The sequence below is a fragment of the Argiope bruennichi genome, chromosome X2 (assembly GCF_947563725.1).
Source record: "Argiope bruennichi chromosome X2, qqArgBrue1.1, whole genome shotgun sequence".
NCBI classification, from domain to species: domain Eukaryota; kingdom Metazoa; phylum Arthropoda; class Arachnida; order Araneae; family Araneidae; genus Argiope; species Argiope bruennichi.
Window position 1 is genome coordinate 36,129,677 of NC_079163.1, and position 14,129 is coordinate 36,143,805.

At 27.5% G+C, this 14,129-nt stretch overlaps 1 protein-coding gene across 1 annotated transcript in view; it reads right to left on the bottom strand.

The window, feature by feature from the left end:
• Positions 1-14,129, bottom strand: part of LOC129961028 (putative polypeptide N-acetylgalactosaminyltransferase 10) — a 295,335-nt gene that overhangs the window by 147,726 nt on the left and 133,480 nt on the right. The window contains exon 4 of the mRNA XM_056074820.1: positions 5,553-5,719. Coding sequence (XP_055930795.1) covers positions 5,553-5,719 — 167 coding nt within the window. The remainder of the gene's footprint in view (positions 1-5,552; positions 5,720-14,129) is intronic.

Consider the following 14,129-nt stretch of genomic DNA (forward strand, 5'->3'; position numbering starts at 1 on the left):
TCCCGAAAAAAAAAAACTTAATTCTTATTTTAAATATCTTATATATTTTTTATACAACAAATGCAAATCGAAGATTTTAATCTCCGTCTTTAATTAACCAAACCAAGTTTATTAATCCAATTAGATGCTTATTTTTTTCTGATATTGTAATCATTTTAATGTTTACAATATCAGCAACTTCGAAAAGTCTGTTACTTAAATTTGTACATATTTCTTCTCAAAGTACAATATATATATATATATATATATATATATATATATATATATATATATATATATATATCCAGGACCAAACTTAATTCTCATCTTTAATATTTTATATATTTTTTATAAAACCTATGCAAATATAAGATTTTAATAACAGTCTTTGATTAACCAAACCAAGTTTATTAAGTTTATTTTTCAAATTAGATGTTTATTTTTTACTGATACAGTAGTCATTTTAATGTTTACGATGTCAGAAACTTCGAAAAGCCTGATTTCTAAATTTGCATGTAACTTTTCTCAAAATACAAAAAAAAAAAAAAAAAAAATCCCTCATCAAACTTAATTCTTATGTTTAATATCTTACATATACAACCAACGCAAATATAAGATTTTAATCATCGTTTTTAAATAACCAAACTAAATTTATTAATCCAATTAGATGTTTATTTTTTTCTGATATTGTAATCATTTTAATGTTTAAGATATCCGAAACTTCAAAAAGCCTGTTTCCTAAATGTGTGTATAATTCTTCTTAAAGTTCAAAACAAGAAATCCCAGACCAAATTTAATTCTCATCTTTAATATCGCATTTTCTTTTTTATACAACCAACGCAAATCTAAGATTTTAATCATTGTCTTTAATTAACAAAAACAAGTTTATCAATCACCTTAAATGCGGACGTTTTTGAAATAAATTAGCAATACATCATTGTATTCTTTAATTGCTTTGTTATTTTGTTATTAACCCGCGAGCACTCGCACCGGGTATGACATGCCCGATCCATTTTCATTCAGCGTTTTTGTTACTTCCTGTTTTTCGGATTAGGCCAGAATTTCATGTAGCTGCATCCAAGGCCACATTCTTTCATTAGGGGAAAAACCAGTTCTGTTCTAAAAATAGATTTTGAGAAAGAGGGGTTGGGGGCATGTCATACCCATGCGAGTCCTCGTGTTCGTCAAACGTTTCCATTTCTGTCTCTTAGTTTAGTGCAGTATGACGCGCTATATGAATTACGAGGAAGAAAGTGAATAGTTACGACATCTTATAAAAACTTTCTAGTGACGTTGAACCGTTATCTGACGATAGTGTTGCCTCTGAGGATGAAAAATACTGCAGCGATCATGATTCTTCCACTGAAATTGAGACAGAAATAGAAGATGAATGTTCACTGTCAACAACAGATTGTTATATAGGTAAAGATAAAGTAACAAAATGGGAAAAGACAAAATATCTGCAAAATGTTAGGAAGCCTTCAAGGAATATAATTAGCAAGCTTCAAGGTAAAACACCTTATTCAAGAAATGTCGCTTCTGAAAACACTGGGACTCGCTCTTTCAGAACAACACAGAAACCGTAAGCCTCAAGGAATAATAACAAATCCAAGCATTTCTAAGGAATTGGGATTTACTAATAGTGAACCGCCTGCAAAAAAGCTCAAAGGAAACTATAAACGATGTGCATTTTGTCCATGTAATAAAGACAGAAAATCAAGGTTTATGTGCCAAAAATCTGAAAGGAGTCTCTGTGTAGAGCATCAGTATGTAATTTGTAAAAATTGTCTCTAAACATGTAAGTAATTATTATTAAATTCACTTAAATTCTTAAATGCATTGTTTTGTAATATTTAACTACCTAAGGTTTGCTTATAAACAGTATTAATTAATATTTAAATAGCAGAAATGAATTAGGGTATGAGATACCCGGCGCGAGTTCTCGTGTTCGAAAATGGGTGCGAGTGCTCGCGGGTTAAAAATCACTGTTATGCAATATCAGATGCGAATAAGCAATTCTATTATTTCTCTGTTCCCAAATTACCAGAATTCTCGGCAAACCTCATCATGGAAAAGATTTGTTATAAGTTATCTTCGGAACAGTGCGACGTCCCCAAATTAATCATTATCTGGCATATATACTTGTTTACAATGAGAGAGGTCACAGTTGAATCAATACTAGGAGATGAATAGTTCTCTGTAAACGCAATGCTAGAGCATTTGTATTGTAAGTGCGAATCGAAGTTAATGTGCGGATATGCTTACTAATTTCCGAGAATCCATTAAATTCAATCCCAACTGAGTAAGGAGAGCCCTGCTCTTTTAATTGACAGAGAAAGGTACAAATTCAATTTTGCTGTAAACAGAATAAAGGGATGAGATGTGTTACATCGGTGTTTTTTTCAGGCTTTGCGGATCTGTAATTAGGAGGACTTCAAAGAATCTTTTGTGTTGTGTTTCAAGTAAATAAATGCTTCAAAGGGGTGTATAAATCTGTTTAAAGTAAACTATGGGAAGGCTGGGAATCTCGTTAATATTTTTAAGGAGAGTGTTTATTTGCTATGCATTTCTCTTTTCAATGACATGCAAAATATTTTTCTTACTTATTTAATTTATATTTTTAAAGAAATCAATGGGGTTTTCCTGTCAAGTATCTATTACGCTGAGGGAAACTAATGCATTGATAAGACGGATGTATACAAGTTAAAAATATATAAAATATTTTAAAAAAAATATTTCCAATCTAAATGCTAACATATTTTTTTCAAAAAAACATACTTTAAAAAGGTTGGAAAATGTAAGTTTAGTTTATGTAGTTTAAATTTCAAAAAAAAAAAAAATATATATATTAACACGAGTTTTTTTTATGTAGAACTTTATATGGAGCATACATTTTTATATGAATATGTCATTACAATGATAGATTATCACAATTTCGAAATAGCCATTTTTTAGATAAATCTGTTATAGTACGGGTAATGTTATATTTTAAAAAATCAAATTGCAAATAAAATGACTGATGGGCTGATGGCAACATACTTTTTCATATATCCTTTATTTCTCTAGAAAACAAATGAATATAATGCAACATAATTTTAATATTTCCTTTTATTGAAGACTATTTGTTGTTTGTTGTCCATTATTGTAAGCAACTTTCGGTTAGATTATGGTATTTAAAACTATTTTCAGTTCAATTGAATACCTATATATGCATTTTTCGATAGATTTCCCTACTACCAGTGTTCCATCTTCATTTCATATTTTTTATCTAAGATATGATCCATTGCTCTTCATCTTGACTTTTTAACTTTCAATGTTAAAAATCATTGCCTCATTTTAAATAATTCATCATTATTTATTCAAATCAAATTTTCTCAAATAATTTCCCTATGAAATATTTTTTCTATCACGTATGCTCTTTTAAAAGTTTTGTCACTAAAGCAACTTTTACCATTGCAAAATTTATAAGAAGAGCAAAGATTCTTTTGAAATATTCCATTAACAAAGATAAAATGCGAAAATTACTGTGAAAAACTAATTTCTGAAATATGTTTTCGATTGATTCTAATGTAAATGTATATTTCTCATGTAAATATTATTTTATATAGTAACGTTTCATTTGATATTTTAATTCTTTTTAGATTTCATTTTTTCATTCTAAATAATTTTATCTGTTATATATAGCATTTGAATCGACAATCTGGAGAAAGGCGTTTCAAGAACAATATTTCCTTATGAAATGTAATAAAAAATTTGTGACCTCAAATGTCGACTTGCAGAAACTTTCTGCCGCTATGGCATAAAAAAGGATGCTTATCAAACCCATAAGGAAATGAGAAATATTATAATTTTACAAATTAAAAGATGTGAAATTTTTTTTGATGAGATTGATTCGGATTTTAATGATGAGGATGATGTGGATTTTAAAAACTTTTAATTGCTGATTTTAAAAAAAAATGAATGTTTTGATATTGCATGTTGGAAAAGATGATTATTCTAAACGATTACCGAACATCAAGTTTTAGTACGCATACTTACGCATATTTAAAAGTTTGGTTTGAAAGTTTTCGATATGCGAGCATTCTGCGACTTTTTCGAAGTTGTAAATCAAAATGAAAATGATATTTGTACCCAAACTTTGGAAAATTTCGAGCTTTATTCTGTAGGAAATGTATGCTATTATTAACTCTATTCTTTTCGAATAATTTTTGTTTCTTTTAGTTTTATAACGAGAGTGAATAACTTAACTGCTATGAACCTCACCGAAATAAACACGGAAACACATTTTTAGCTTATGAAACAGTAATTCTTTGTTTAATAATTGAATACAATTTCGTTTTTATATTTTTAAATGTTATTCAAGTTTAAACGCTAATGGAAAGATTCTAAAAAATGATTTTATATTAGCGTACTGAAAGGTCGAAATTCTTTTACTACAAAACTGTAAATAAAAGCAAAAATCATACAAGCACGGAAACGCTGAGGGTAAATTGCAGTAATGACATTCATAATACAGAGTGAGTACAAATGATGGACCCAATTTTAAAAAATCATACTTTCGAAACTACTGCATTTATTGATAAATAAGTGATACATGATTTTAAAGAGAAAAATACCAAGTTTTTTTTCAGTTACAAATGTCCGATGTGTTAATTCAATTATTAATGATAGCTTAGGAATTTTATAATTTATGATGGTTATTGCTGCACAAGAGGATTTCAATATTTTTTATTTAAGCTTCAGATTTTTCTACAATAAACATTTTCACCCATCTAGTACACTATTTTCTACCTTTTACATTCATTTAATAAGTGTATAAAAATGGTTCTTGTTATGATATTAATTAAATATTTTTTTAAGTTTCAACTCACAAATTGGAGTTAAATGTGTGCTTCCTAACTATTGAGTTACGAGTATTTCAAGCTTTTAAAAAAATTTATTCATTTATACGCTACATATACAGAAAAAAATTAATATCGTTTTTTACATTAACTTACCTTTCAATTTGCTTTTTAGCAGTGACATAAGAATTTATAATTGAAAGTAATTGTTTTTAGCTTTATATTTATATATTTGTATTTATCTAAGGTCACAGTCAATTTTTTTGACGGAATACTTTTGCCTCTAATGGATGGATAAAAAAATATCTCTTATGGATATTTTTCTGTCTCTCAATACATTAAAAATATTTCGAAACTTGACATAATTTCTCGGAATGAAAAAAAAAAGTTCTTAATGGTTTTAGAACTATTATGAAATCGAAAAACGATTAACTTTATTATGCAAAATTAGAATAGAATTCATAATTCTTTATGTACCGATCATTTCGAAGAGCTGAAATAACGTTTACAATTTTACTAACGAATATTAGACACATTCCTTTCGCTTTCATTTTGCATAAAAACTACAATTTTAGGTTACTGCAAATTTAAATATCTAAAACAAACATATTTAAATTTTCATTTTTGTCAAACAAGATAAAAACTCAGTTTCAATGTTTCCAGTTATGCTCAGAATCTCCACTTGAAATAAAGCATGCATTTAAGTAAAAGAAAATGTGACAAACCACCTACCTTTAGTGCTATAATCGTCAACCAGAATAATTTCCTTGATGAGTTCAGGGGGTGACCGATTGACCACGCTGGTCACAGTCCTAAGAAGGGTAGTCCAGTGCTCATTATGGAAAGGAATCACTACGCTAACCTTTGGTAACTTCGACAAATATTCTTTAGTCTTACAACTGAAAGAAAAATAAATAAAATGTCACTGCATTCGCTTTTATGCTTTTCTTCTACTTTATTATTTTTTGTTTAAATTACTTATTTCAATTTTATTCATAAATAGAAAATTCTCTTTAAAGTATTTTGCATGTCTTTTTTTGTTTAGAATCTTAATTTAGTTTATATTTATGTCAGGAGCAATAATTATTTGAAATGTAAATATAAATATTCATTAACAACGTATGAAATGCCTTTTTATATCCTTTTAATATATAATTAGAAAAAAAATACATATAAACTGAATTTCTACTTGAAGTTCTATTTTAACAAACAATGTAGTTATCATTGGATCAAAATAAGACCAAAAGATAAGAATATGTGTCAAAGATACAAGAAACGGAAAGTAATGTTAAGTTATACGAAATTTTCTTGCTTAAACCTTAGAAATGTCTAAATCTGAATTAAACCCCATTTGAATGATCTTTCATTAACATAATTTTAGCTAGCGAGTTTTACTATTATTTGTGCTTTTTTAGCATTTTAGCTCTTACATATTCCATTTCAACTAAAAGTGGACACACCTCAAAAGCTCATGCCATTTTGTGATCAAGTGCATTATATTATACTATGAATTATTATAGCTTCAAAATTATCAAAATTTTTTAAATATCTCAGATTTCTGATTTTCGAAATCGGAGTTAGATTTTAAAGTTTTGCAAAACAAACATGATGAATGTAAAATTTTGGGTCAATAGCGAATGCAAGTTCGTAATGATTTTGAATTCCTATAACCTATAAATTACAATTCACTATTTACAGATTTCGAGCGATCCTATACATATCATTAAATAGGAAGAAGTAATTGCCTTGTAAAAAAGTTAACTTAAGCTTCTAAAAGCACAACGAATATTTTGAATATGATACATTCAATTCTATTAATCTCTTTATTATGATACATTTAATTCTATTATTCTCTTCTTAAAATCTACAAAAACCATGCTTTTTACCAGATTAACTCTTCAAACATATCAAATTGTAAAATCCCATTTTATAGATTATTTGCTGACAAAATAATCAAAACAAAAATTTAAACAGGGTGGTAATGTTCAGAAAGAGAACTTAGTGCCTCAAATCAGGATCTAAATAATAATTATGCTTTCAAAATGTTATTTTACAACAAGGAAACTGCGAAAAGTGAAAAAAAGCATTATTTATATTTACTTGAAATTTAGATAATTCTTTTTACTGAAAATGTAAATAATGTTCATTTTTATAAATTTTAGTAGATATATTTCAAATGTTATTGAGAAAGTAGTTTAGTGAGTGATAAACCATAACTAGAAGCATGAATTTTTGAATAATAGTTAAAAATGCTAGCAAAACAATAACCTGAGATAAAAAAATTTCATCCATTTAATTTCATCACGATAATCCTTTCCATTCAGAGAACTAAGAAAATGGCTTGCTTAAAACTGGAAAAACGTTTGTTTTTCTGAACTAAAGTGAAAACTTCAGTGAAAAATTACACAAAAATTATATTGATCCCTAAAATATTATGCAATTTCTTCAAATCTGCTTTCAGCTTCTCCAAAAACAGATAAAAGCTCTAGGACCAATTAAAGTTGCTTTAAAAGCTGTGGTATCTAAACGAAGGCAGCGGAACAGCTGGTCGCTCTCACACAGCAGGTGAATGATTTAAAAATGTACCATTATTGTCTAAATTGTAGACACTCGGGTCTTTTTGTTTCTTCTTCCCACATAAATTATATTGCGAGACAAAGGGAAACTCTCACAAACTACTTGACCAAAGGAAATGGCGATCAATTTAAATGAAAAATTTATTACCTTAAAATCCAGAAACCAGTAAGGAAAAATTAGATTTCAGGAATTCTCTCCCTTCCCCCAAAAATTATATATTTTAATTTGAAGCTGTTTTTTTAAGTATTATTTAGGAATCAACATTTAAAATACTAATTATCAGTACATTTTAAAAGCATACGAAACAATTTTATTTAAAATTATTTAATGTGTTATGAATAAGGTAACTAACTTGAACATATATTTTGAGCCTAATAAGGTTCGTATGATAACAAATTATAAACTCTTTATTTCCAGCAATAGAATTATTAAAGACTAAACTATAAGTTTTTTTTATCTCCAGCAATAATTTATATTAATAAAGCTTCAATTAAATTACATTTTGCAGACGAAAATAATTTTCTTAGAACAGTATAAATTGGGGATATATCTTTTCAAATTTTGATCTAACAAAAAGTAAAAATTGTTTCTTAAAACTAAACTATTATTTACTTCAAGGAAGAGAGATAATGGTCATTTTTAATTAAAAAAATAATTAGTTAATCGAACTTATTTATTTATTTTCAGATTTTTCCATAATACAACGATCCTTATAAGTAAATAATCTGTATTTTATATGCTAAATGTTTTCGTTTTTCATGGACGTCTAACCATTGTCAAATTTCCATTTTTAAAATCTATTTTAGTTAATTTTTAGTCTTTTACTTTAATAAATGTTTGATTAAAAAACTCGCATTTACATTATCATATATTCTCATTAAAATATAAATAACCATAGCCGGGTTTTTTAAAGTTAAGTTATCAAAGTCACGATTTACAGTAAATTCCGAATTTACAATGAGATTGCGATAATGGCGATGAAGGACAACGAAGTTCATTTAAAAAAAATATTCCACTTACCTTATTTCATATGTGAAAATTGTCCCCCATGCTTTTTTGTACCAGGGAAATGTTTTAGTATTAATATAAAATATTTTTTTCTTACCTTTCTTCCCGTTTTATTCCAATTTCGTTAAATTACTACAGATTAGAGACTAATTAAAAAAAATCATTTATATGGAGTTACATTTTAAAATGCTATATCCAGGTTTTACTTTGAAATTAAAAAAAAAAAAAAAGATTGCGAATCGAAATTGCAAATGCCATTTTACGTATGGAATTTTTTTTTTTTTTTTGTATTTATAACGAATGCGCACGGCTTTTCAAAGAAATATCGAATAGACAGCAGTAAAAGAAATGAGATATTCGTTTTAAAAACTGATATATATACATACAGTATTTCAAAAATATATCTATTATCTCAACTGTCAAATATTGGACTTTTTTTGAGAGCTAATAGAGTAATTCAGAAATGATAGTTGAAATATTTTGAGAAAATACCGATAACACCAAGACAAGATTTCACACAGAGAAGTATAGATTCAAACTTCACACAGATGAGTAAAATATACCCTAAAGGTAAAGAGAAGGAATCATTACAAACAAATTGGTCAAACATTTATTTTTTTAAATCATATATAATAGTATTATTATTGTAGGTGCTCTGAATTGCCAACTATCCGCAGAATTTGACTTCACGCATTGTAGTTGTACAAGAAAGAACAAACGTTTGACGTGCTATTTGTTTGCTGTAGTAAAGTTCTTCATAAAATCAAATAATTGTTCCTCTGTTGAACAGTATTATAGATGCATATTAGCTTATTCATATACGGTATCAGCACGTTGAAAATAAGTTTAAATGATTGTCAATAGCAGAAGTTGGAGAGTTATGCCTTAAAGTTGTGGATGCGAAGCAACCTCTACTACGTCATGCCTACGTTTTACAATAACTTCCTATTCGCAATCATGTAATTTGCTGTTCCCAATTTCTCAAAGAAATTTGAATAATTAGTTTTGAATCTTTTTGTATGATGAAGAATTAAAAAAAAACATTTATAAGCTTTGATAGTATTTCCAGTAATAAATGTTTTGCATCCGGATCAGTAACTTTCCTCCTTTCCACCCGATCAAATCATAGTAGAAAATCAAAAGTTCTTTAACTCGTCATCTTATTTGTCTCGAAACACAATTCTTTATAAAATATGCACTTTTTTCATTATGTTAAGAACCGTTTTAAAACTGATTCGTTTGTGAACTTTAAAATAGCTCGAAGAGAACAGCATTGATAAGAAGAAGCTTAAAAGTTTCAAACTGATTTTCATTAGTATAGTCATCTTATTAGTCTCAAAACATAATTATTTATAAAACATTCTGTTTTTCACATTATGTTTGCATTTAAAAAACGTTTTAAAGCTGATTCATTTGTGATCGTTATTTTTAAAAGTTTTCTACAAAAAATTGATAAAAAGAAGCTTTAATGCTTCAAACTGATACAAGAAATTGATAAGCAGAAGCTTAAACGTTTCAAACTAATACAATAAATTGAAAAGAAGAAGTTTAAAAGTTTCAAACTGATACAATAAATTGAAAAGAAGAAGTTTAAAAGTTTCAAACTGACACAATATATTGAAAAGAAGAAGTTTAAAAGTTTCAAACTGATACAAGAGATTGATAAAAAAAAAGCTTAATTCATACTGATTTTTATGAATATAGCACACTTACTCTAAAAATAAATTCAAAATTGGGCTGATTTTGAAATTTTTTCAACATAATTGCAATAATGAAAACACTGCTTCTTATGCAAAGTTTGAATGGTTTTTAGAGTGATTAAATAAAGTAATATATTTGCTATCAGAAAAGTTAATGCGTTAAATTTCATCAAAATGATTTCATAAAGTAATACAGATTGCTATAGACGCGTAATTCAATTCCCGAACAAAGTTATTTTTTTATCTAAATTAGACAATATTGCAAAATCTATCAAAAGCCTACATTTTTAAAAAGGAAACTTCTTGTTTCGTAAAAATGAAGTAAAAGCATTTAATAGATTATTAGAAAAAAAACAAATTTTAGAAAATTATGAAGCTTGTTATTTCGGTTAGTAAAAATATGAAAGAGTAATAAAGCTGAAATTTAAAAAGTTTGCCTTCTGTATAATCAAAAATTCTAATTTCTCCTAAGTAGCGATTTTGTTTTAATAGATTTGAACTAAAATAAGTGAGAGGATTTTGTATCGGGAAAAATTTATTGAGGAGCAGTTTTCATCAACTAAAAAGAAAGAAAACTTCTCAAAAGTTGGGAACGCGAGTTAAATTTATGACCTATTCTTTGGTATAAATATTATTAGTATTTTGTTTTATATTTCCTGCTTAGCATTACTAATGTTTGTTAGCATTTTAGAAGTTAAAATAACAGTATTTTAGAAATAATTTAAGAAATTATATGTTGATTTTAATTAATCTTTTTAAATACAGGCTTTACATGGATTTACAAAATACTAATTTTCTATTTTTTATTTATTTATATCTTCTACATTTTCTACATTCTTCCAGAATTAAAATTAATTAATGCAATTAATTAATAATTAAATTAATTTTGAAGCTAGCTAATTGTCAGATTAAAGATCAAAAACAAAATATAAATAACTAAAATTCAAAGGATGCATCTTCAAACAAGCTATCTAGTTTTTAAATGTATCTTATAACTAATTAAAATAAATATAAATAATGAAAGAACACAAGTCAGATAAATATTTGTTCGTAATAATAAACATTTACAAATTGGCTCAATAAATATTGAAGCTTCGAGAAACATCACAAACATAGAGTTTCCTCTTTGGTCGTATATTCACCGCAGAATGCAAACATTTGAAAACACACATTTATAAAAGTCTGTGGAAGGTAACCAAATATAATTTGATCTGTTAGGTATATAGAAAAACATATCAAAATTATCTGCAAGATGATAAAAAACTAGTCAATTCTTCGAAATAAAATTTAAAAATAAATGTATGCATATATTTAATTTTTTAAAGTTTATTCATAGTTTGCATAGTAGCATTATCATGTGAAAATAAAAATTAACTTTCTTTCATAAAGATTTTACCAAAAAAAATTCTACAGTAAAATCTTATAATTGTTATTATAGCCCATTTATGAATAACAGATCAAAATGCCAGACGCAGCTTTAAAGTCAATATTTTCTTTAAAGTTGTAAAATTTGCAAATTTCTATCCAAAAAAACAAACAAATAAACAGTTAGTGTGAAATAGCAAAGTTTGTCATCAGAGGATTGTCATTATTAGATATATTAGGAAATTCAATAGTAAAGCAATCTTTAGTTTTATTATTTAAGATGAAATTGTTGATTCTTTGTAACAAGTCACATGCTTCAATCATATTAGGTTTTAGTTGTAGAATTTTAAGTGAAAAGAAGATTATAACAGGATTCAATACTGTTTCAATATATATTGCACAGATAAAGGAGAGTTTTGTTTGGATATCTAAGTGAAGTTCCAATCAGATAAAAAGTAGAGATATAAACTGTTTAAAATACATGCGTTGTGAATGGCATGTATCTTAAAAACCAGAGGAAAAATTCCCCGAAATTGTCACGCACAATCTCCAATAAATGTCTTATCCCTCTCGCACGCATAAAATTGTGTGTACCTTAGGTAAGGAAGCGTACACCCTGCATGACATTGGGGAACGACAGTTATGAAATATAAATATTTGGAGTGAATATAGCATTTTCAATTATTCTATCGTGAGAATACGTATTTTAAATGCCTTTTCGACGACCGATTGACAGCAAAACGTAACACAAAATTACGTTAAAAATCGCTAGATAATATACCGATTTTCAATGTTTTAAGTCATTCGTTTTTGAGTTATGTAGTTTAGTTGCATGGGAAAATGCGGGGCATCAGACGATCGGTCGTTCGCCAGATTTGATACAAAATTTGAAAATTATCTATGCATTAGATGCTAAACCTGTGTACCAAATTTCATTTACGCAACTCTTTGCGTTTTGTAGTTATCGAGAGTACCCTTCCAGTGAGTGGAATTTGTTCCAAGTTTGATAGTAATCTTCTAATAATTTTAAGAATAGTAATTCCGTGCGCCAAATTTCATACATTTAGCGCAATGCGTTTTTGAATTATGATGTTCACAAACAAAGCAAAATCGACTGCTAGACAATGATAAAATGTATATTTCGGACTTTGAGAAGTCTGTAATGTGGAGATTCTTCAAAACATCGATCTCGAAATTTTTGACGATTACAATACTTCCTCTATAATTCGGATATGAGAAAGTGAAAAAATATGTAGCAAGAGATGACCCATATTAAACAAGATGGATTTAGGCATCTCTGGGGTAAATATTCTAGTTGTTTTACAACTAACATACTCACCCAAATATGGTATTTTAATTTCAGAAAAAAATATTTTATTTATTTGTCGATGAGGCAAGATAGAGCTGTAGCTCCAGTAATTTCCCTAAAATCAGATGCAATTGAAATTCTACTGACAAAATAAGGAGTGCAGGAAATGGATTTTCATTAAACTGATATTTTTTGACTATGACATGAACTTTACCTACACAGCGTTTCTCATCAAGATCTTTCAATAGAGAAATAACAATTCTGTGCTTCGCCTCATGGCATTTCGACAGGTGAAAGGCCTGCGCCGTAATCCTCTATCAAATTTCTCTAACGAATGATTTTGCATTTTGAAGAGATTAAAAGGGGGTCGGACAAAATAAAATACTAAGAAACAATGCACTTTAGGTATAGAACAACGATTACGAATCCAAATGACAATCGAAGGTCACAAGTAGTTTAATATCTTCTCATTTACCCATAAAAGGAAAGTCGTTGCAAGTATTTTTTCAAAAAATAGATCATTCAATTGCACAGCCGTTTATCCCAATTGGCAGATATATGAACGATTTTTTTTTCTTTCTAAAATCGAAACCTTATATTCGAGGGAGTATATGTGCATAATATGATTGTGATCCAGTCAAATGTTTTTGACAGAAGGGGTCCACAAATCCCTCCCGATTATTTTGAATCACCCTGTATATGCATTTCGCAATGCTGTTTCTATTTGTTTCCCTAGACAATTTTAGAATTTTTTACTGAACACATTATTCTCTATTTTTATGCTGAATCTATTATCATTTTTATGTTGAATCTATCACCATTTAAAATGAGGCTCAAAATGTGTTAAGAAAAAAAAATGCTGTGGAATGTATAACTTGGTTGTACCAATAATCATAGTACAATTTATTAGTATTCTTTATTTTATAGTTAGTATAAAATAAAATATATTAATAAAAATGGTGTTTTATAAGGGCAATGATAAATTGATTGAAATGCAATCAATTGCAGTTTACTTGTCAAATATAACATTTGAATACGAGCAGTATAATATGTATGACATATAAGTTTTCAAATGTTAGAAGTGAAACTTCTATTGCTCAAAAAAACTCTTTTTAGCATAATTGTATGATTAGTCATCATCAATCATCCTCTGTGAAATAATGATGCGTTACTTTTACTTTTTTAATACTACATAGACATAATTATCACTTTATTTTTATCACTTTTAAAAAGATCATCGTTGTTTTTCATATATTTTCAGGAAATAAAAAAGTTAATTTTCAGCTCTAAATCATTGAATTTTAATATCATCTATATAAAATATTTATTATCTGGCTCAATGTTTCAAGA